This window comes from Nipponia nippon, unplaced genomic scaffold (assembly GCF_047370975.1).
Source record: "Nipponia nippon isolate SJK-2023a ecotype South Korea unplaced genomic scaffold, ASM4737097v1 scaffold_4, whole genome shotgun sequence".
In the NCBI taxonomy this organism is placed as follows: domain Eukaryota; kingdom Metazoa; phylum Chordata; class Aves; order Pelecaniformes; family Threskiornithidae; genus Nipponia; species Nipponia nippon.
Genome location: NW_028262358.1, coordinates 122705856 through 122729093, shown reverse-complemented (window position 1 = coordinate 122729093; position 23238 = coordinate 122705856). Strand labels below are relative to the sequence as shown.

Here is a 23238-nt window from a genome sequence, read left to right as displayed (position 1 = left end):
TGAGAGAGCTGGGGGTGTTCAGCCTGGAGAAGAGAAGGCTGCAGGGAGACCTTATTGCAGCCTTTCAGTGCTTAAAGGGGGCTTATAAGAAAGATGGGGACAGACTTTTCAGCAGGGCCTGTAGCGATAGGACAAGGGGTAATGGTTTTAAGCTAAAAGAGGGGAGATTCAGACTAGATAGAAGGAAGAAATTTTTCACGATGAGGGTGGTGAAACACTGGAACACGTTGCCCAGAGAGGTGGGAGATGCCCCATCCTTGGAAACGTTGAAGGCCAGGCTGGATGGGGCTCTGAGCAACCTGATCTGGTTGAAGATGTCCCTGCTCATTGCAGGGGGGTTGGACTGGATGGTCTTTAAAGGTCCCTTCCATCCCAATGCATTATATGATTCTATGTTTCTATATCAATGGAAGAACAATTCCAGGTTACTCCCATTATAATCATGAAAGTCTTGGAACAAAACAGTTAATAGCAGCAAGTAGCTTAGGTTAATAATTAAGCTTGCCCAATAGGCATCTCTGAGCTGTCTGTGATAGACATTGAGCCTTTTGAGAAACTAGTCTGGTGGGTTTCAGCACACCGTGACTCAGTTATCCATGCAGGGACTGAACTGAGTGCCTAACACGACCTCAGACTGAAAATTGTGGTAGAGCTGGTGTCAAAGGCATGGAGCAGTTATGCTGGTATCGGAGCCTCCACACATTGCTCATTGGAGGAATGGAAGAAGAACACATTGAATAAGGTAAGTAATAATAGGAAAAGTCCTAATAAGAATAATAAAAGTAAACCCATATGATCTTATACGCACTTGCTTTGAAATGCAAGGCTCACATGCGTCAGGGTTCTTGACTCGGACCCCCTACAAGTTGCCTTATGTTAAAACGTGCAAGAAATATAGTGAGAGCAGTTACAGCAGGTGTTGTGGTACAATAAACGATGGAAGATTAGAAGTTGCTTTATGGGGACAGTGTGTTTGCCATAGTTACAGGGTAACTAAAGCTGCTCACCAACTCTCAATTCTAGGAGTGTCGCTCTCCTGTTGCACCTTTTCCAGGGTGCTAACCCACACTTCTTCCACAATCCAGCCCTGTGCATCCCTGCAGCAACACTGAGGAGGCTTTTTTTTGAGATTTCTTGACCATGATGTATAGTATTTAGATGATTTTAAAACTATGTTTATGGTAATAGCAATAGGGGAGGAAGTATGTGAGAAACAACCTCAGCTTTATTGTAAGGTTTGCCTTTCCTAGAGGACCCACCAGCAGACTTGGTTTCTTTAACACCTGCTGTGGATGCATTATGTTCCATTGTAACCTTGCAAAAAAGTCCGCACTCCTAAGGGAGGGAGAGGTGCCTTAGGCTGCACAGTATCTGCCTTTAATGTTCATTTTAGACCAGGAGTGCACTTTTGAAGAAAGTCTTCTCATCTCCAGGTAAGATGATTTGTTGCACACCACAACTGTCTCAGTGAACAGAAGTCAGTCCTTCTGGATAAATTCAAGCAAAGGTATGCATCAAACAACACTCCAGCTATTAATGGATGTTCAGTCCTTGAGACTAGGCTAGAGCTAGTGCTGGGTGTAACACCCCTAAATGCTTGCAGTGTGGATGTTGGATCTTAAGTACCGGTTGTTTTGCTCTATGGATCTGCTTCTATTGGGTTGTGCAACAATTGTGGATGTGGCTTTATTCTGGATTTTGTCCTCTTCTGCCATTATCACCAAATGCTTTGCTGCCCAGTCCTGAGCAGTTATTTCCATTCTCCATTCGTTCCTCCCCTCTCCCATGAGGTCAGTATATTGCTATCAAAAATATTCCAATTACCAGATCAGTACCGGGTGTCCTGAAGTGCTTGGAGAACGCTGCTTCTCCAACCTTTCACCAACTCGCTTGAAACTCCTTATTGCATTATCTGGCATAGGCCAGCCAGAAAGAAACAGGAGCAGAGAAGCAAGTTCCCTTCCCTCCACTTTCCTCTTAAGGAATGCGTAATGCCCCAACAATATCCAGCACCCTTGGACACAAATTGACCACATCTAATCAGTGTTCAAGATCACTTTGTGCCTGTAGACTGCAGATCATTTCTCTGCATGTGTCAATCCTTTTAAAATGACCTAAAACATCAGGTATTTTGAACCACTGTAGCAGTAGCAAACAAAGAACCAGACCTTTTTTTTTTCTTTGAAGAGTGTTGTTTTATTTTAATGTAGCTGTTAATCAACTCAATTGGCTTCATTTTGATGGGTCTTACGGATGTTTACAGAAGCCAGCAAAGCAGACAATGCTGTGGAGAGTTGTTTAGGCTTTCTTAGGTGACCTGACAGGCACTCACCAATGTAGAAGAGGGCTTGAATCAGTGCACTGTATGCAGTGAATGGAGCAAGACCGCTACATGGAAGAACATGTGAGCTCTTGGTACCATCATCCTGCAGAGGAACTGGACCTTAAGAGAGTTGAGGTCTGTTCTTATCTTTTTTTTTCACCAACTGACTGGTGGAGCAAGACTGTGAAAGGCTGTCTCTTTGCAACATTTTCTTCTTGTATGTGGGGGACATGGATTCTCCCTTTGAGAATTACTGATTATACAGTGCCTCATACAGTGATTGTGATTTTTGCCCTTTGGAGCCTACCAGAAACACAATGTGAAAACCTAAATTACATTCTTGCCATTTGATTTTATCTTTATGCCTGGGGCTTTTGTGGTCTGAACTGAGTTTTAACAACCAAGGGCTGTTCTGGGTAAGGGTGTCCCAGTCTGTGCTCACTTGTGAGAATTTGAGGTTCTTGTTCATTTAAAATGTGGTTAAATTAATTGTCTCATGGTTATTGCCATACTAGTAAAAAACCCAGGGTGAAAGCAGTAAAGTTGATGGTCTATATTTTTAAATGTTAGAACAGTTACTAGCACAGACTTTATAAAGGGAATGTGTGATATGACTGGCTATGATAACAAGTAAGACCAAGGAACTTCCCAGGCTAGTGGGACTCAAATGTTTATATTCTTAGAACAATTTCCAATCACTGTTGTGATCAAATATACTGGTGGAACTCCTAAGCACACCTGCAGGAGCCACCGTGGGCCATTCCTAGTTTGGAGCCAGCTGTGGAAGGCTAGAGAGCTTAATAGCATAGTCAAGTCATTTGCTTTCAGAGCTGGAGAATGACCATGGCATGATTGAGTTTAATGTAATAAATTGAACAATTTTGCGCAAAGCAGTACAGAGCTAGGAGAGTTTAATACCATCAGCTCTAAATCCTGTAATTGCTTTCACTAATTCACCTGTGTCTACCACTTAAACAGAATCAGTTTTATGAAACATGGCCCCAGTGGGGGACAGCTCATCCTGAGTTTGGCTGGAAAGTCATCTGCTCGAAGGTGCATATGTCCTATGTAGATCTGTTGGGTGGGAGGAAAAAGAGTCCTTTATACTGTGTGAGAGATGAATCAGTGTTTTCTCTGTGACTCTACATTGCAGTCCACCTTGTCTGCTGTAACACAGACCATTGCTCCCACAGGTCTGCAATGTGAAGAAAGAATACAGATAGGGTCTGTTTTAAAGTTACAGGGAAGGTGCGAAGGCCTCAAGCCGTGATCCTGGAGCCAGCCTCTTGTGAAATCCCCATCCAAAGTCCAAGATGAACCTTTGGAGATCATCCTTTCTGAGTGCTGAGCTGATATTCTTTGCAGGTGAGTGATAGAGAGGTGTTGTCTCCAACCACACTGGTTGTACAACACCAGCAAAATCCAGTGCCACTGGGTTGGATACAGACTGACTGTGAGTGAGATACATGGAGAAGCATCTCTAAAAGGTGTTGAATGTTATGGGATATTGCCTGCAGCATACTGGACATTGTCCACCTTTATCAGTGGCTTTTCATGGCATTATTTCCATAGCCAGTGGAGATTTCTGGATTCATTGTTAATTTTCCCTGTTCTGCCTGGGTTCATCTCATGCCTGTTGGTTTTCATTCACTTGATGATAGTCATATTACTGTTTGCATGTAATTTGCAAATGTAATTGCATTGATACTAAGGGTTCACAATGCAAATAAGTCCAATATTTGGCTTCAGTGATCAATACTGGTGTTCGGTGAGATTACCTTCACGCGCAGCTAGGAAGTTGGAAATCTCCTGAAATGCTAAAGAGGAAACTGGTTATCACTGTAAAAGGACTTCTGGAAAATTCTGATATTTGGCTACAAAAAAAGAAGCCAGCCACTGGTTCATCTGTATTAGCGTCAGAGGATGAGGGTCCCCAAAATAAATCCTAAATTAAGAATTTGATGCCTTTATGAAAGGCATTGTATAGCAAGTTACAGGTGACTTAATTTCATGAAGCAAGAGTTCCTTTCCAGGCTTGTGTTTCTTTCCGAAGGACTTTATCAAGAAAGAGCTGGACAGGCTGTCTTGGAGCCAGAAAAGGATATATTTTGTGGGCAGCTCTAAGTTTGGGAGAGTGTACAGAAGTCAGCAAACACATTTCTTTGAGAGTTGGAGGACTAAACATGAGGTTTATTGTCTTTATTTTAATTCTTGAGGAGGACAGGAGGCTCAGACTTTGTTCACCAAGTCCTGAAGGCATCAAAACCTGCCCTGAGGGGAAGCAGGACTATTACACAGGGGAGACAGCTGGGGGAAAAAGGATGAGCAATACAACTAATTTGGATGCCTGAGAAGGAGAGATGAGATGGAGGGTGGAATCACAGGAGGACAGCTGTCAGGCCACCATGTCTCATCCTGAATGAGATATTTTAGATGTTTGCATTGCACTTCAGCCTGATGTAGCTGGGTTGTTTTTGCAGTGACAGCCACAGGATTGCTCATTAAGCCCCGAGAGGGCAGTGTCGCTGGAGGAACGTGGATTACTATTACCCTGGATGGTGAGTTTTAAACTCTTATGAAACACGTGTCAAAGTAGCAGAGAATCAGCTCCATTCTGAGATTTGTGGTTGGAGTGAAAAACCCTAAGCAACAGATACATGGGTTGTGGCACCCATAACATGAAATTAGTTTGAAATTGTTACTTCATAAGCTATTAGTGATGGTCACTTGTTTTCAAATTCTTTCTAAGAAACAGAAGTCAGATTTCTACCTTATTTTTGTAGACTTAGGGCTAGAAATTTCTTCCCTGACACCCTTTTATTGAAGGAAAGCTGAGAGTGTTCTCTATTCATAGGTTATCTGATGCTGGAGCTTTAAAAACATTAACGATAAACATCAGATATGAGTAAAAATCACAGAAATTGATATGCCATGCTCATTTGGGCCCAAAACTGACTGTACAAAGCTAGGCCTGATTTTCAGCAGTGCTGAATATTGATTTATGGGTAAGAGAGTTGGTTTCTGGGCCAGTTGTAGGTTTGGTTTAGCTCCTTGAGTTCTGACACTGTCACTTATAACTACGATGAATGGTATCAGTCTTATTTGTCTGAATATTGTGTGCTTCCATAGAGATGATGAAACAGAGGGAAGGAAGGAAGTTTCGGTCTTTTAGAGAGATGTTTCCCAAACAGCACTGTGTGGCAAGCAAAGTCAGTCACAGCTGGGAGCTGACTGTTCAAGCAGAGTGGGTTTTTTTGCGGGGGGAGCAGACATCCAGGCCTTGGGAGAAGGGGAAACACCTTCCTGGGACCAGGAGGAAATGTGCAGTTTGCTGCAAATCAAGAAACCACTGATGTAATTTAAAGTGAGTCTGTGGGCTGGGAACCACCTGTGAAGATCTTGAGCAAAGGGAGAGCTGTTTGTAAGCCTTCTTCATTTCTAGTTGTATTTGATTATGCTACAAAAGTTAAGTATGCTAGTTTATGTTCAGATAAAGCTTGACTTTCTGAAGATTAGAAGTTTTTGATCCTTTGGACAGCTGTCACTCTAAAGAAATGAGCTAAGCAGATCCACCTTACAGCACAGGCTAGCTTGAGGTTCTGTCAGCAAAACTATGCAAGACATCAGCAACTGCAACGACCATGTCATATGCTACTAATTTTGCAAGTGCTTTAAGTATCTATGGTCATGGTGTTTTTTCCAGTGTAAATGGCTGAGGTGATTCGAAGTCTCAATAACTATCAATCTCTGTGGTAGAATACATGTGGGAGAGACTAAGTATTGTATTAGAGGCAGAAAAAGCCATGCAGCCGCATGGTGGGATGAACTTGGTCTTAATATGTGTACTGGTTTTGGCTGGGATAGAGTTAAATTTCTTCATAGTAGCTTGTATGGGGCTATGTTTTGGATTTGTGCTGGAAACAGTGTTGATAACACACAGATGTTTTACTTCTGAGCAGTGCTTACATGGAGTCAAAGCCTTTTCTGCTTTTCACATTGCCCCGCTCAGTGAGGAGGTTGGAGGTGCACAAAAAGTTGGGAGGGGACACAGACAGGACAGCTGACCCCAACTGACCAAAGGGATGTTGCATACCATATGATGTCATGCTCAGCAGTAAAACTAGGGGGGAGGTTGGCAGGGAGGCTGCTGCTTGGGGACTGGCTGGCCATCGGTTGGTTGGTGGTGAGCAATTGTTTTCATTTGCATCACTTATCTTTCTTGGGTTTTATTTTCCACTCTCTTCATGATTGTTTTTATCTTTTCCTTAATTTTTTTTTTATTATTATTACTACTATTATTATTTATTTTAAATTACTAAACTCTTTATCTCAACTCATAAGTTTTCTCACTTTTACCCTTCCGATTCTCTCTTCTCTCCCCCGTCCCACTGTGGGGGAGTGAGTGAGTGGCTGTGTGGTCCTTAGTTGCCAGCTGGGGTTAAACCACAACAATATGAAATTACACAAACATGATTTAAAAAAGCCTGATTAAGGGCTCTAAGCATTGCTCCTAAAGAGAAGCTGGGTTGCACCTTCAAAAATGTTTGTAGTGTGTGACTGAATGTGAGTGATCCTGTCCTCACAGAGCTCTTCTGGTTGATTCTGATTACTTAGGCTCAACATCCCACCAGCTAGAACGTGTCTCTTCAGCCAGCACGTCCCAGCTGGAGGTGTCCTTGGTGAATCCAGACCTGCCCAGGTTGCCGTGTGATGTCTCTCCTCTGTATTTTGACTTACGCACTATAAGATGCAGAACAAGGTATGATCCATGACTATGGTGTGGGTGAGACCTTGCCATTTGTCTGGTAGGATCCTTATTTTCTTTCAGTGTCTGTACAGGCAGTTTGGGAGTTAAAGGAATACCCATGGCTGCTACTGTGGCTGTGCATGAGCACCTCCTAATCTGTTGCATTTATCCTTGTTTCAACTTAATGAAGCACTAGGCTAGCTAGCATGAGAGTCAGGGTGAGGCTTCTTGGAGAGGCTAGACTCAGATCTTTAAAGGTTTGTTAACATCTAATTCTTAGATGCAAAACTCCCAGGAAAATCTTGTGGGGTATTTTACCAGCCTTTGGTGTCCTTGACGTGTCCAAGATCATAGAGAGAGGTTGTGCGTAGAGCAGGAAACAAATAAGGTTTCAAGCACCAGCTGGGAAACCTAATCTCCCTGTTTTCCATCCTGTCATAACTTTAAAGAAGGTTGCTTGACTGGCAGACTAGGGGTATCTCAAGAGACTGTAAAAGTGACCCTAAGGGGGCTCTTCCATCTCTTGCTGCTATAATTTGGTTGAGAGTTAATTCTGCTGAATGCTGTGCTGAGAAACTGTGCGCGTTAAAGATGCAGCATTAATTTACAAGCAAGGATCAGGATGCCCTCTAAATCCAGGCAGCCCTGGGTTATTTTAATACTAATGAATAACAATTATTTATTAGTATTAATGAACACTTATGAGCATGTCTGTGTCTTGCATTAACGTACAATTTGGATAGAGTTCTGATGTAGTCCTATCACCTTGTACACTTAACTGTAATTTCTTGCTGTGCCTCCACATTTCTTCTAAATTGTAGTTTTAGAGTTTGGGTTCATATGTGTAAAGTTTGGGTTCACAGTCTAAATTCTTTTTTTCCTCTATCAAAGCCTCAGTGAACCTGCTAAGAATGGAGACCCTGTGAAGGATCTGGCATTTCCTAAAAAATAAACCCAATATATAGTAAAACACATTTTCTTCCACCTAGGTCTTCACCCCAGGAGGGTTTGTACTACGTGGAGGTGATCTTCAAAGGACATGCAATTAACAACCTGACTGGGGTGGAGAAAGAAAACTCTACTTTCAAGGTAACCACCAAGTAAGACTAGAAGTGATGGTAAAGAATTGAAGGTATTAAAGGGAGTCAAACTTCAGACTTAGTATCACAGAGAATATGTTGAAATATTATGTCTCATACTTTATTCTGATTGCGTGTCAGGATAAGAAGTTAGGATGCTCCTTCTGTCCCTTAAAACTAGGTGCATCAAGGTACTCATCAGTCTGGCACTGGATAGACTAGGTGACTGAAGAGGTCTTTCTGAATCAAAAATCTGTGTCCAAGTTAATGTGCCTCTGTACTTAAGTCACACAGTCAGAAGGCACTATTGTGTCAGAAGACGCTATGCTGGCTTCTTCTGGTGTTACCCTGCAGGCTGCAGGGTGGCAGCTAACAATCTGCACTGACAGGTAACCATGGGCAAGAATACTTCCCATGGGCACAGCTCGTTCCAGAAAAGGACATCTCTTCAGGTCTAGGACAGCTCTCCACACCTAAGACGAGCAAGATTTGGAAAGCTCAGACCTCACTTGTGACTTCATATCTGTTACTCAGTTATTTTGAGAGCTCACTACTCCCCTCCAGACCAGTATTTTCCTTTTGGCTCTCAATGTCAAAGCACATTGTCTCAGGAGGTCATGGGGTATGGCAGTATTAGAGCAGTTAATGACGGTGTCAGGAACTCTTGCAGAGCAGAATCCTGAACCATGGCTCTGTGCTTTGGGATGAGGCCTGGTGTGTTTGGAAGTCACGTCCCACCTCTGTGCTAACTTTGAGTATCAAGCAAGAAAGCCCAGTGTTTTCAGTAAATTGCACATTAAAGCTGAAGAGTCATTGGGTGGTTCAGCTAGCTTAGAGAGTTGATGAAAAATCACCAGGGGATGCTGTTAATGAGGCACATTCCAAGCTAAATAAAACACAATGTGTCTCTTTGTTTTGGGACTGGGACCTGGGAGCTATGCGTATTAAAAATTAATTTTGCCTCCACAGTAGATTGAAAAAGCCTGCTGCAGGCAGCAACAAGTCTGAACAGCTCAGAAGACTTGTGTCAGCTAGTGGCTCTAGCTTTTGTGCTGTTTTTGGCTTCTTTCTCCGCTTCAGCTCCAGCCCAGGGTATGGTGTGATGTTGCCTTTGCTTCTCAGAAGTGGCCATCACTGGAGGGAGTTTGTGGCAACTCATTCATTTTTAACACGACCATGAGGAAGATGGAAGACAAGGACTGAGCTTTGAAAGGGAATGGGGTTCAAGGAAAGCTTGGAAAAAAACAATATATGCAATGGTGTCCTTGATTTAATTCTGCAAATCGGTTTTTTACACTACCTGCTGGGCTGACAGCAGCATCTGTAAGTGCAAGTGAGGACATGAAAGGGCTCAAAGAAGGTGGGGAGGATGGAGATGTGTGGAGAAGGCTCTGAGGAAATGGTGATTTGGGGAATGGGGACACATGGGAAATGTACTTTTTCTGTGAGGTTAATGAAATCGAGCAGCTAATGACTTAGATGGAAACAGGATTTAGCCAGCTAGCAGTACTGCAGGCCAGATTTATGGAGGTATTTGTAGCTCCTAAGAAAGCAGAGAGACAAATAGTTTTACAAAGTCTGAACCAGCCAGGTGCCTTTATACATCACCTTAAGCCCAAGACACTTAAATACCTTGATGGATCTGACTCTCAGTTTTCACATAATGATTTTCATTTCCAGAGTGCAGAATGCTGCACTGGGGAAAGACTCTGACGATACTATTATTTTTCAGAGCAGATATCTGAGGAATAAATAACTGATGTGGTTTTGCCAAGGTCACCCTGCAAAATGCAAGGCTGTGGTTGTATTAGTTAGCAAGGCAGGGTCAGGACTGTCAGGTTGTGGTCTCCAGCACTGCCTGGGATCACCTAGCTGCTGCTCCTTGGTGCAGCTTTTTCTGCTTTGAGTGATGGCAAGTCTCCTCCCATTAGACAGTGTGGATCAGGCCCCCTTCTTTTTGGTGTAGGGAGAGAGTTTCCCTACATGGATATAAGCCGTGCTGTTCCCTGGGCCTAATAGCAGGTTCCAAGTTATTTTATTGACTTGTGTAGCTGTAGGCCAAGAGCCTGCCTTCCCTTTCCATAACTCTCCTTGAAGCCTTCCCAAGACATCCAGCTCCATTTCATTGCCTGTCCAGGTATGTTTCCACCAGCCTACACTGTCTCAGCTACATAAGCTTGTTACAGGATGCTAGACAGCTAACCCAGCACTGGATAATACCCGGTGTGCTGGAGACAATTCCTTATCCAGAGCAGGAATTTTTTAAACACATCCAAAGAGTTTCAACTGCCTTTTTGTTTCCTTTAGTACTGTGATCTGGACATAAGGCCCTTTTTGGCTGCTGAAGCCATCCATTTATTTGTCCTGTTCGGTTTGCCATCTTCCAGGCAGGGACAGGGACATTTACAGAAAATATTGGTTCTATGTGAGTTAACAGCATGTGGAGGACCATGTGAGCCTCTGGCCACTCAACTGATGAGTAGTGCTCCCACACACAATGCCATTTGAATAGGACTGGTGTCAGCCAAGCTAGAAATTTCTAGAGTAATTTTGGTTAAAAAAAAAGTCTCACAGATTTTAGTCAACTGCAGAAAAAGGGCAATAGAGCTGCTCTACTTGTTGAAAATGAAGCCAAAGCATGTGCCAAGTCAGGTATCCATGTCTCTCAGCTACTTTGGGAGGCTGATGGTGAGCTTCCTCCAGTTGGAAAGGGTCCCAGTGTGCTCCCCATCTTCTGAGAGGCTTGCCTCAAAACACAATCTCTCTGCTCCTTCTTGGATTCTGTTTAAGTAAAAAATAGTACCCCACAGCAGATTTCCAGTATTTCCTTGCTGTTTCCTTAGAGAGCAAGGTAGTGCTTTCCCAATGACACCTCTGATGTATTATACATTAAGATGGGCCAACACAAGCATTTTCTTTGCTACGTTGCTTTAGAGTACTCAACAAGCTTGCTAAAGGCTAGCTGAAATATCTCACTTCTGTGATGTAGAAATAGTTTTTAAGAACACATTATTGGGAAGAAAAATTATGCCATAATGCTAGATAAAATGGAAGTCTCTATTTCAGATAAAGCGTGGCTTAAAAATTTTATAGTGTATTAAACCATATCTCCTGGAATTGACTCAAGGCAAGGTGGACAATTTGGGCACAAAGAAGATGCAAAAATAGCCATGAGCCATACTCTGAATGCAGAGGGGGCAAGAAGGGGACACTGTACTTACTCCCTTCACAGAGCAGGACTCCACTTCAAAGATCAAATCCTAAAGAGTGAGTCTCTGAAATGCAGTTGCCAACTGTGTTGTGAGCAATGCGTAATCAGATCTTGTTGGGTTGCTGCGAAAATGACTGCCATTTAAGTACAAATTTCTCTTTGCAGTACTCTGCTGTGCAGACACCTGTGGTTCACCAAATTAGTCCACCATCTGGCATCCCAGGTACGGGACCTTTCTTTAAGCTGGAGCCCACTTTAATTATTATTTGATGTTCCATACTGTCTTTCTCCTTACGAGGGATTTGTCTTGCTGGGGATTAACATGGGCACCTCCAGAACTTAATGTCCAAGCTCATGCTGAACAGGAAAATGGGTTTGCACAAGGGGAGAGAGTCTGCAGCATGGGGTACAAGAGAAGTGGGTAATGCAGAGTGACCAGGTTATTTGGTACTTAGCTTCTGCAGCCCAACTCTGCCTGAGCAGAGAGATGTTGTTCAGCAGACAGGTAGGTCTAATCAGTCTCAACTCTTGAGTCACCTGACCCTATTTTTTTAGTAATAGTTTTAAGAAGAATTAGGTATTAGGTGATGATATTGTAATGCCATACAGACCTTTTGGTTAATGGGCCTTTAGATCAGACTTTCAAGTTACATGAGGAGACAGTCACCGGTTTTGGTCTGAACAGTTAACTGGTGTATGGAAGAGTTTTTTCCCCTATTTCTATTCTGTTTGTATTTACAGGCTTCTTTAGAAAAAAATGAAATAATGATTTGTAAAGTCATGATTAATCAAAACGTTTTGGTCTCTCAAGAGTGCAGAGAGGTACTTGGATGATTAGACCACATAGATGCTCCTAAATTTAAGTCCATCCCTCATTTCCAATTATTTTCAGGTGTAGTTCAGCTCCAGATTCTCATGCCTTGCTTTAGGACGTCTGTATGGAGGTTTCTATGTGTTAGCTGGATGTTTGACCCCCCAGTGTAGTCAGTGAAGAACAAGGGAGTAACATTAAGTGTCTAGTTCTATTTGAGATGTTCTGGAGCATGAAGGAGCTGCACGGAACAGGTAGATATGACACACGGCCAGAAAGACTCATTCCCTTTTGGAGCCACACAGTGGGAGGATAGGGTGCCTCAAATGATTTGAGACACCTGTGTGCAGGCAACTGAACCAAGCTGTCACCCAGTGTGGTCAAGGGAGTGTTGGGAGTGATTCAGCTGGCCGCATAAATACTGAGGTCCTTCTTTAGACCCTGGTCCTGTCTAGTGTACAAATGATGTCATTTTGGTTGCCTCATGAGGTTCTACAGTTGAATTTGGTTAGAATGTGGGGTTTAGTTAACAAAAGAGTTGACAAAAATGTCTTCTCAGTACAAATACTAGAGATCTGCTCAAAAATCAGGAATGGACATTTTTGTGGGAAACAAAGACGTGTTTTGGGAAAAGTTAATTAAGTGCAAAGTCACCTTGAACTATGGTAGAAGCTGAGAGTAGACACCAGTGCAACCAGTTGGTCACCTCTCTGCAAAATTTACAAAGACCAAGAATTTCTTTTGTTCAGCTCACAAAATCTGCAAATACAAATTCGCTGCTTTTAAAAGACTCTCTTCAATTTCTATTTCCTTTTGAACAGGAAATTTAATAGAGATCTATGGGAAGACAATTGCTGGAAGATATGAGACCCTAGACTTCAATGTGGATTATATTGATGGGTAATTATATACAGACTGCTATCTGACCCAGTCCCTGTAAATTGGTGTTTCTTCCATCAGCCTCCTTGACAGCAATAAATTGCAACCAGTTGGCCCAGAATTGCCATTTACTTCCTTTGTGGTTTATTGCAGCCCATGAGTTGGGCTCCAGCAAACTTTGTTAATCTAATTGCAACTGGTCCATTAAGCTAGCTGGTTTGTTTACTGGCAGCACAGTCAATCACAGCTCAGTGTGAATTGTACTGTAATTGAGTCTGGTTGCTGTAGATTTTATTTTGGCTAGCAAATTAAAATTTAACTAATTAAAATAATGTCAGAATCTAAAAGTTAAATAAATTTTCCCTTCCATTTGCATTTTTAGAAAAACTATTAGTTTGAAGCAGATGCTCTGGTGAGTCTGAAGACAAAGCAGAAGTATTTTGAGACAAAAGGCTTTGTTGTTCACTGCTTTAAACCCTCTCTGATCACTCCCTTGTTCTCAAGGAAGGTTTGATTTTTATTTTCTGCTGCTTCTATGGTTACACGCAACAGAGCAAAGCAGGTAGATTTTAAACATTTACATCAGAACAGCAGCACTTTAAACACAGTGAATCCAAAATGAGCATGAATGCTGACCTTCCATCTGTCATATGTATTTCCATGTGTACGGAAGTGTTCTCAGATACTACTGAGTTACAATTTCCTTGCACTTGTGTCAATGGCAGTGAAGAACTAAGCCCAGGTGAGTATTTTAAAGATAAACTATTAATCTATAGTTGCTGTGCTGGTGTTTTAAGGACCATTTCAGAAGCCAGGGAAGGTGTGTATTCTCAGTAGTTGGAAATTTTACTTGCAGAAGAAGATATTTGACCACTAGATGCTTTTTAATAACTTCTCAGCCTGAATGGAAATGTCCCATGCTAAGTAACTAAATTATCTGCTAGCATGAATGAAAGTCCAGTGCAGGTTCTTGCCATACCAGCTGCACCCATTTATCAGCCCTACATTTTTGCTCACTGGATGCACATTACTATCCTTTGTTCAATATTAATTATTGGTTTACCTGCCTCTAGTGGAACTGTGAAACCTTTGATCAGTGGGAAGAAAGGCTGGTCTGTTTGACTGCAGGTTGGACGTGCCTGCGTGCTCCATTGCTAGATTACCCATTTACAGCTTAACCTCACAATAGCCAAAAAGGAAATGGCCTCAAAATCTTAGCATACCAGACAGGTTCACATCATAGCTTCATGTGAATACTTTGCCCATTTTTGGTGTGTTAGTAAATATGTACCAGGTGGGAACTTGGAGTTGACCAGAGCAGTCTGTCACTCAGTCATGCTGGTTCAGGATTTGGAGGAAAAAAGAGAACCGTTTTTATATTTCCAAGTGTCCCGCACCCTTTCCTATGCTTTGTATGCGATGCAATGGTCCAGTGATGCTGAACCAAACATTTTGCAGCACTGAATTTTTTCCTATTTATCCTTACAAGGAAAGGTGTCTCAATATCAACAAGCTGTATTAATAAAAGCAAACTCTTTTAATAAAACCTCATAAAACTATACTCAGAAGCATGGGTCATAGCAAAGTGTTTGCATTACAGGTTTTAATTACATATTTTACTTAATTGCCTATTAATTCTCAAAGAATCTTTGTCATCCTCTGCTTATTATGTTAATTACTGTGAATTTATTGCTCCCACCTGGTTTCTCCTCTCCTGTGGAAGCTATCTCTTGCCATATTGGTTCTTTAGGGTGGGGATACTCGGATTTGCTGATAGGTGATTCCTAGCAGAGGTTGTTTCTAGTGTCTTCCATCAGTGAATTAAAGAAATGTCTGAGCTGCATCTTGAAGCAGTATGGCTGTACGAGCAAGATGGACTTGTGTTGCTTGCTGCTTCTGGAAAGCAAGGGTGAGTACAGTCCTCCTGAGGCTCAGACTACCAACCCCTCCCTACAGGGAGAAGGCATCAGGTTGTTCAGAGCTAGCTGTCTCAAAGGTGATTCTGACATAATATTTACACAGCTGCAGTTCCTGCAGTATTTGGGGAATATACTTTGCAGGCTAAGATATGAGAGATTAGGGTTTGTCCAGTTTTCTAGGAGGTTAATAAATGCTAGATACAAGTGAGGGGAAATTCCTGCCCCATTTGAAAATATTGGCTACTGATTTTAACAGGATCAGGATTTCATTTGCAAAACTTTGTTGTATCATATCTCATCTTTCCTGTTTTTTTTTTTGTTGTTTTTTTTGCCTAGACCAGCTATTCTTACGGCGGAAGGGGATGGATGGACCAGTCTCTGCTCTTTTGTTGACAGACGAGCTGGAAGAATGTCAGTCTTGACTTGCCTTTGGTTTGTGTTGGTGCAAGGGCTCAGCACACCTTGTGCACAAAAATTTTCTTGGCTTTTGAAGAAGTTTTTCTGCTTTGGCTTAAGATGGAGGGGACCATGGGGAGTTGACCATATGGTCTGTGACAGGGCTGGCTCTCTCTTGCTCTGGCCATAACAAGCAGGGCCAAGGGCTGTTTTCTGGCCCAGAAGTGACATACTATGCCCTGGCCACATCTGTTCTGTTCAACTTTTTAGACTTCAAAACAGGGTAGCCATTTCCAAGCTGCCTGTTGACCCTGGTCAATGCATTATCTTCAGTCATACATAGACATTAATTTGAAAGATGGATTAGCTGACCTGAGCCCAGACTGGGCAAGTAGAGCTCTAAAAATTTAACAGCATAGGCAGACAGGTTCTGGTGCTTGGGCCCCAACACTGTTCATTTATTGGTATTAATGTATCCTTGTCTTCTGTAAGTTGCAGGCGACCCTTTAGACTGCTGGCTCTTGCATCCTGCTGAATTACAGAAAAAGCTATAGGTTCTGCAGCAGCATTTCTTTTATGAATGATGCACTTCTTATAGTGCCTGTGAGCCCTGGAAAAGGGAGACTGCTTTTACAGGGAACCAGGGGAAAAACCTATTCCTGCAGAAGTCAGTGCTAAGACTCCTGGAGTCCTCAGAGGGCCCTCTTATTGCACTATAAAATTCCTCCTGGCTCCCAGGAGGGGGAATTAAATGCAAATGTGAGTTGATGATGGGACTTGCATCATTCCGTGGCTCCAGAAGGTTGATGTAATGCCAGCATATCTGGTTTAATTGCTACTTGCTCCTACTTACAGATTAGGGACATGCAGAGGAGCAAGTAGAGTAGAAACACTTTTGTCCTCCTATTCACTCTCACCATGTGCCCAGACTTTTCTCCTCTCAGCTTTTATTTCAAATGGGGGTTCTGAAGGTCACCAACAGGATCAGCTTCTGGAAACAAGGGTAAAGGGGCCAAGCTGGAGCACTGTGTGTTGCTGGGGGGCATCCTCCTAAGCTGCTGAAATCTTGATCATCAGTGGGGAGATGGATTGTTCCTCTCCCATCTCACCTGTTTCTCTCCCTTGTTTCTAAAGGGAGCCAAGTGGTACTAGCTTAGATGTCTAAGCCCACATCTTTTCTTGGTTAGATGATTCTCACTGTATTTTGCTTTTTTTGCTCCCAAGGCTCAGCAAAGTCCTTTGTCTCTCCACAGCTACCCTATTCGGGCAGAAGATGGACTGGGCACCCTGCAGTGTCGAGTGGAAGGAAACCACATAGGTTGGTGAAAAGGGGTAAAAAGCATGGGGTTTTGTTATTCCTGCAACTCCAGAGGGCAGAGGGAGGGTGTCCATCATAAGTTCCTGCTCTGTCTCCACAGTTAGGAATGTGGCTCAGGGCTGAGTCCACAAAACCTGCTTCAGATCAAAGCTTACCGGTCTTCAATACAGCCACTGCTGTGATTTGTGTCCTCTGCACAGCTTTGGAGAAAATGAAGTGCAGTGCTCAAGTGAAGCCATGACATGATGTGGACATTGTTGACAGCAACAATGTGATTTGGGATCTTTGCTCAGTTTACTGCTTTTACTTTAATCCTTCTTGTATGTGATGGACCCTCCCTTTACTGCTTTATCAGAGGAATAAATTGGGTGCTCACCTCTGTTCATGGTCTCTCTGGTAGAAGGTTGGATCCCTTTCCTTCTTCCTTGCATCCAAGCACTCTGAAGAAGCTTCTGATTTCTTTTGGAGGCTTTGAGCAGCAAGCTTACTACTTGGAAAGATGATTTGCATTAGATATATAACATAGAAATCAATATCTATCTCTTGTGTAGATACTGATGGCGCAATACGATAGCTTGAGCTTTTGAGATACCTTGGGGTATCTAGGAGCTCTCCAGTGGGGTGTCTGAAGTCTGCACCTTCCTAGCATGGCAATTGAGGCCACATGGGATCCACAGGATTGAAGATGACACAAAACATTTATGCTTAGGCAATCATATCCTGCTCCTGAGATTCAGCTTGCAGGTTCAGATCTATACTGTACATATGTACTGTTATGTTGTTTACCTACAATCTAAGTATCTAAGCCCCCAAAGCTGATATTCAGTTCAATTCCTGCATACACACTCTGCTGAAATCAACACAGTTATACTGTTGTAAGGAAAATATAAGGAAGAGGAGAATCAGGCCAGGACACCTGGACAAGGTTTGGTAGGATGCACTCTTCATGGAGCCCTCCAAGCTTCTGCCATAAAGCATATTACTTTTCTCTCCTCCAGGGTCCCACAATGTCAGCTTCTTCGTGTTTAACAAAGGAAAGTGAGTAAAAGAATCTTTTTCTCTCTTTCTGTGGTTTTGCATGGGGACAGAACTGCATTTCAGTCCAGGATAAGTGCATGATATTTTTACTGAATCTTGTGTTTCATTGCTTAGAAATAAGGTTTTGCTATCTTGAGAAGACTTATTTTAGCTTCAGTGCCCAAAACATAAGTCATCTGTTAAGCCTAGCTGAATAAAATCCTTTCACTTCGCTTTTAACTCTTCATCCAAATGGGAAAGAATTTAGCCATAAAAGGAGGTGAAAATGGGTTTTGATGGTGTCAAAACCATACTTTACAATCAGACAGTAGTTCAAATAAAGAGTTTCAGCCATGTAATGGAGTCTTTTGAATCAATGCCTCGATGTGCCGGTGAAAGGTGTTGTTGGTCCTTGTAGAAATGTTCCACTGGAGAGTGTCCAGCTCTGCCAAAAGAAGATCTACTTTAACTTAAACAGCCAAGGATCTCTCAGGCATTTTCTCTCTCTTGTAGGTCAGCAGTACACAAAGGTGCTTGGCTCATCAGTGCCAAACAGGAGCTTTTCTTGTATCAAACATATTCAGGTATTGCACTGATACACCTCACTTGCTGCACTGTCCCTTGGCAGTCACAGCATGGTCTAAGGAAAGACCTCTCACTGTTGCTTTTATCAATGACATGATCCTGTTGTGTCCTCAGTTTGGGTGTGCTACTCCCCTGGTATGGGTTGGACTACACAAAAAGCTGCAGATCAAAAATTTCAAGAAAACCAGATTTATGTGCCAAGGCTGGGTGTGCTGCCATGGGCTATATTGTAAATCCCCAGTGAGTCAGCTTTCCACTCAGACAGGGTCATGTTTGAATTCTCTCTGTTTTGGACAGCCTAACCTGAGACAGTCAGCCATGGAACAGCAGTATGACAGGATTTGGGATGATGTTGCTTTATCATTGTTCCCTGTCTCGTCAGATCAGCAGTAGACTTGAGGTGTTGCATCTAGAGAAGCTTTATATTACTGTTCTCCCTGAAATCACACTATTTGGTAAGATTGAAAGTTTAGAAATGCTGTCTTTAGGATGAGATAGATCCCACAGCTACAAGGAGGAGATGATGTTCAGCCACTCCAAGAACTGAGTTCTGGATAAATGGTGAATGGCAGGTTACTGCACCACTAATTTAAAAAATGCAGCTTAAGGCACATTAATATTTATAACCTCCACAACGCATTTCCATCTGTGTTGTAGACAGCAGACAATGAAATCCTGAACACCCACTTAAGATTATGGTCATGGGCAAATAGTGTCCAAGATTCAGCAAGGTCGTATGCCCAACAGCCAAAGCAGAAGTAAGGGATCAGGGACTGCTGAGCACTGGGCAGCCTTTGAAAAAAGGCATAAAGCTGAAAGATAACTTGGTTCACCTGTGCAGGTCCCCAGCAGGGTCCTGTTAAGTTTTGCTGTTAAGTTTTGATCTTTCAAAAGGCTGAAATTAATGTCATGAATGCTGAGAAACTTGGTTCAAGAGATAAAAGCATTATTTTTAGAACATAGCCAATACAAGACTGCATTTTGTATATTGTTTATAGCATACCACTTGTTCAACTATAATTTAAAATAATTTTGTAAAGGAGTGTAATTTTATGTCCTTATTTACAAATTAAGGCACAGTAAAATGAAATAACCCTGAATGGAGCTGGCTATTGGCAGAGCACCAGCAGAAACAGTAGACTGTACTGTGCTTGCCAGTAGTCAATATTGTAAAAGTAAAGTTTAAATACCAGATGAATTAACAAAAAAAATGCAGGTGTAGACCAACGTCTCTCGTATTTTTTATTAGTCTTTTTTTTTTAGTACTATACAAATACAATTGTATTTGTTAAACTAGGTTAAACTAGGACATCTGAGTGTAAAGTGAATGCCATCAAAGAGAAAAATAGGTTTCTAGTGTGGAAGAGTATGACTATAACAGAGATAAAATCCCGACAGATTCTTGTGGTCATGATGTGGACACTCAGATGTCAGATGTTCAGCTCTCTCCATTTGCCCCTGAAGCCTGAGGGAGGACTGGAAAGTGTGGTAACATCTAAACCTATAGGCTAAATTAAGAATTACCTCCTTGATAGCACAGAATATACTGGTTTGCAATCTGACCATGACAGATGCAGCCACTGATAAGTAACAGTGCAGGCATGACAGTATTTCTCTTGTCATGCGGCCAAGTTATCCATGTTGTTCATTCCTGGTGTAATCCCAGTGGCTGCCAAAAACCCCGTGAAGGATCAGTGAGATGCCTGTTTCATTCACAGGAGCCTGCTTTGGCTGGAAACAGTGCAAATGCACTGCTGGCTTGAACAGAAATAGGGCTGGGATTAACCTTTCCAACACCCGTTTTCAGATTCCCCTTTTCCTTCTTTTGTAGAAATAGCCTCTGTGTTCCCAGCTGGTGGGAGTCTCGGAGGAGGCACTGATCTCACTGTCACGGGGGATTTCTTTGAGGAGCCAGTGCAGGTCACTGCTGCAGGTAAGAGGAGAAATGTGTTAAATATTTGTTGTTTTGTTTTTTTGGGGTTTTTTTGTTTGTTTGGGGTTTTTTTTGTTTGGTTTTTTTGTTGTTTTTTTTTTTTCTTCAATACAGTCTTCATGGCCCTGACCACAAAACCCAGCTGACATTGATGGATACCAGTGCGGGAGTTGTAGGACTCACAGTTGTAGGAAGGTCTGGTTATTCCGGCTGTGGGCATGAACCATTTTGCTTGCTTGATAATACAAGCTCAGGCTTTTAGCAAAGTGTTGATCCCTTTTGGAAACAAGATGGGTTCATGCTGCAGCTCAGCTGTGTTTCTAAGTCTCACACAGCACATTTGTCTCCTTTTCCTGCTCCCAGGTGTCCCCTGTAAAGTCAAGCACATCTCTCCCCAGCAAATCAGATGCACTACTGAGCCTGTTGGCAAGGGCAGGAGGCTTGGTGCCCCCCAGCCAGGTATGGTATTCAAATAACTGAAGGTCCAAACAAGCAAACTCACATGGAAATGGAGGGCAGAAATCATTTGGTGATGAATGTGATCAAGAAACAGGGCCTTTCAAAAAGCTGTCTGCTTCAACATCAAGCCAGTTTCTCCTAGGTTTGATAGGGAGGAGGACCACAAAAATGATCAGAGGGATGGAACACCTCCCCTGTGAGGAAAGGCTGAGAGAGCTGGGGGTGTCCAGCCTGGAGAAGAGAAGGCTGCGGGGTGACCTTATTGCAGCCTTTCAGTACTTAAAGGGAGCTTATATGAGAGATGGGGACAGACTTTTTAGCAGGGCCAATAGCGATAGGACAAGGGGTAATGGTTTTAAACTAAAAGAGGGGAGATTCAGACTAGATAGAAGGAAGAAATTTTTCACGATGAGGGTGGTGACACATTGGAATGAGTTGCCCGGAGAGGTGGTAGATACCCCATCCCTGGAAACATTGAAGGCCAGGCTGGATGGGGCTCTGAACAACCTGATCTGGTTGAAGATGTCCCTGCTCATTGCAGGGGGGATGCACTAAATGACCTTTAAAGGTCCCTTCCAAGCCAAACTATTCTATGGTTCTGTAGCAAGGAAAGGCAAGGTTAAGAGCTCAGCCCACCACTTGCAGATGGGCGATGGTGGGAGGAAGGTCAGCCTGGTGTGTAGGGCCGTGGAAAATGAAGGGAAAAAAGTATGGATAATATTTAGAGGAAGGATAGCTGAACTAGAGCTTCTGCAGAGGCTTCTGGGGACACTGCTTGAGTGAAGCACTGCAGCAGGAAATTATTGTGCATAAAATGATGCTTAGCTCATTTTGACTGTGGGTCGTCTCAGTACCTTTTCCTGCAAGAGCAGACATGTGAGCTTGGTTGGATGTTCTGCTCTCTGCAGATTTTTGTTCTTTCTGTTGGAGGATTTCAAGGTAGAACAAATTCCCTAAAGCAAAATATGTGTTCTGCCTTGAGCTGCGAAAAAGACCCACAAACAGAGCCAATTTATTATTAAAATTTTCTGTTCTGGCCTGCATCCTTACACCACTGATTCTAGCATGTGCTCTGGGATTTTTGTTGGCTGCAACTGAGAACACTTTATTTTAACTTTCTAGGAAACAGGGGGCTTCTCTTTGAAGTCTGGGATGACGCCTCTGATCTGACAGAAGCAGGTCCTGGATACAGATGGCAGTTTGTATCTAATGCCAGTTCCCCAGTAAGATTTCTGTCTGGGGCAAAGAAGTCCTTCAGGTACTCAGTGATCTTAAAAAATGATGAAGTCATGGCAATCACCTTTAGCAGAGTAAGGTGTAGCAATAACACCTGACAGCTCTTTATAGCAGAGCCTTACATAGCTTCTATAAATCAAAGCAAACCCTCTGCTCTGAGGTCCTTTTGAAGCTCAAAATATGCAGTGAAGTGTTTTATTTTTCCGCCTTTTTCTTTCTCTCAGTATTTCTGCTCTACGTGGCTTAGATGTGTTGAAATGCCACAAAAGAAATTGCTGCAGAGGTAGAAGGAGCTACAGTTAGAGGCTCTCTTGGGCTGGAGCTCTGGCCAGATGTGGAGGGCCAGATCCTCAGCTGATGTTGGCAGCTGCAGTGAAGGTGGAGTTAATGAAAACAAACTGATTTGCCCCAAGCTGCAAAAATATCTGAACTGTGTTTGTGCCCATTGTCTCTTCAGAAACACCCTTGAAAAGCTGTGCAATATGCATGAATGTTTTCATTTTTCTGTCACTTCTGTGTTCTTCTCAGTTGATCTTGTGTGTGATTTTTGAGCCTTTTCCTGCCTGTTCAGGGTTAAGACTTTGCTTGAGAAGAAGTGCACAAAAAAGTAACCAACAACAAAACCATACTTATTGTCATGGCACTGGTTTTTTTTTTTTTTCTTCTTTTTGAAAACTTCTGTAAAGCATAAATGACATTTAATGTGAAAATGGGTCATTGTGAGCTGTTTTCAGTTTTAAAATCTCTGAGTTTGTTTTGTTATAACTTGGTCTCACAGTCTTTCCTAGTTACTCAGTGTATGTGTGAAGATGGGGTGTGGGGCTGGGGGTTTTTTGCAGTAACTCTTTTGTATATTGTGGATGTTCTGCTTTTGTTTAGCTCCAGGCTTCGTGGATTTTTTGTGGCTCCTCAGACCAACAATTATACCTTCTGGATTCAGGCAGATGGTCAGGCATCTCTCTACTTAAGTTTGTCCCAAGATCCAGAACATAAGGTATTATTTTTGGCAGAGGAAAAAATGAGATCAGCATAGGAAACGGTTTTAATTAAGATCATAACAAGTGGGAATTTCCCCAGTGTGAATTGGCTTATCGGCCCTTACTATTACTGTTGCAGAATGAAATCTGTATGATTATTATATTTGATGTTTTACATTGGCCCTATCAGCCACCTAGCTTGTGAAAAACTCACTCTTGCAACCAGGATCTTTGAGTGTCTTTTCTAGAAGATCTTTTTGTTAGTTCAGCACATCACCATCACTAACAATCTGTGCAAGGAGACCTGGAGGCTTGCTGTCTGACTTCTCAGTTTACCTCCTTTTTTGC

At 42.5% G+C, this 23238-nt stretch overlaps 1 protein-coding gene across 29 annotated transcripts in view; it reads left to right on the top strand.

Annotated features, from left to right (window-relative positions):
* Positions 1-570: 570 nt before the first annotated feature.
* The window catches only part of PKHD1 (PKHD1 ciliary IPT domain containing fibrocystin/polyductin), a 268857-nt gene continuing 246189 nt past the window's right edge, over positions 571-23238 (top strand). For 21 of the 29 annotated variants that reach the window (XR_015708033.1, XR_015708034.1, XR_015708037.1 and 18 more), the window contains exons 1-15: positions 571-742; positions 3561-3688; positions 4804-4881; positions 6938-7082; positions 8060-8159; positions 11526-11583; positions 12993-13071; positions 15306-15401; positions 16619-16683; positions 17682-17721; positions 18214-18284; positions 20117-20218; positions 20582-20677; positions 21800-21935; positions 22793-22907. Coding sequence is in view for 23 of the 29 variants with exons in the window: in XM_087773825.1 (XP_087629951.1) it covers positions 3637-3688; positions 4804-4881; positions 6938-7082; positions 8060-8159; positions 11526-11583; positions 12993-13071; positions 15306-15401; positions 16619-16683; positions 17682-17721; positions 18214-18284; positions 20117-20218; positions 20582-20677; positions 21800-21935; positions 22793-22907 (1233 nt within the window). In the remaining 6 variants the exon portion in view is untranslated. Of the gene's footprint in view, positions 743-1433; positions 1508-3516; positions 3689-4803; positions 4882-6937; positions 7083-8059; positions 8160-11525; positions 11584-12992; positions 13072-15305; positions 15402-16618; positions 16684-17681; positions 17722-18213; positions 18285-20116; positions 20219-20581; positions 20678-21799; positions 21936-22792; positions 22908-23238 lie in introns of those variants that run through there. The other 8 variants (XM_087773811.1, XM_087773807.1, XM_087773805.1 and 5 more) reach the window with 7 other exon arrangements.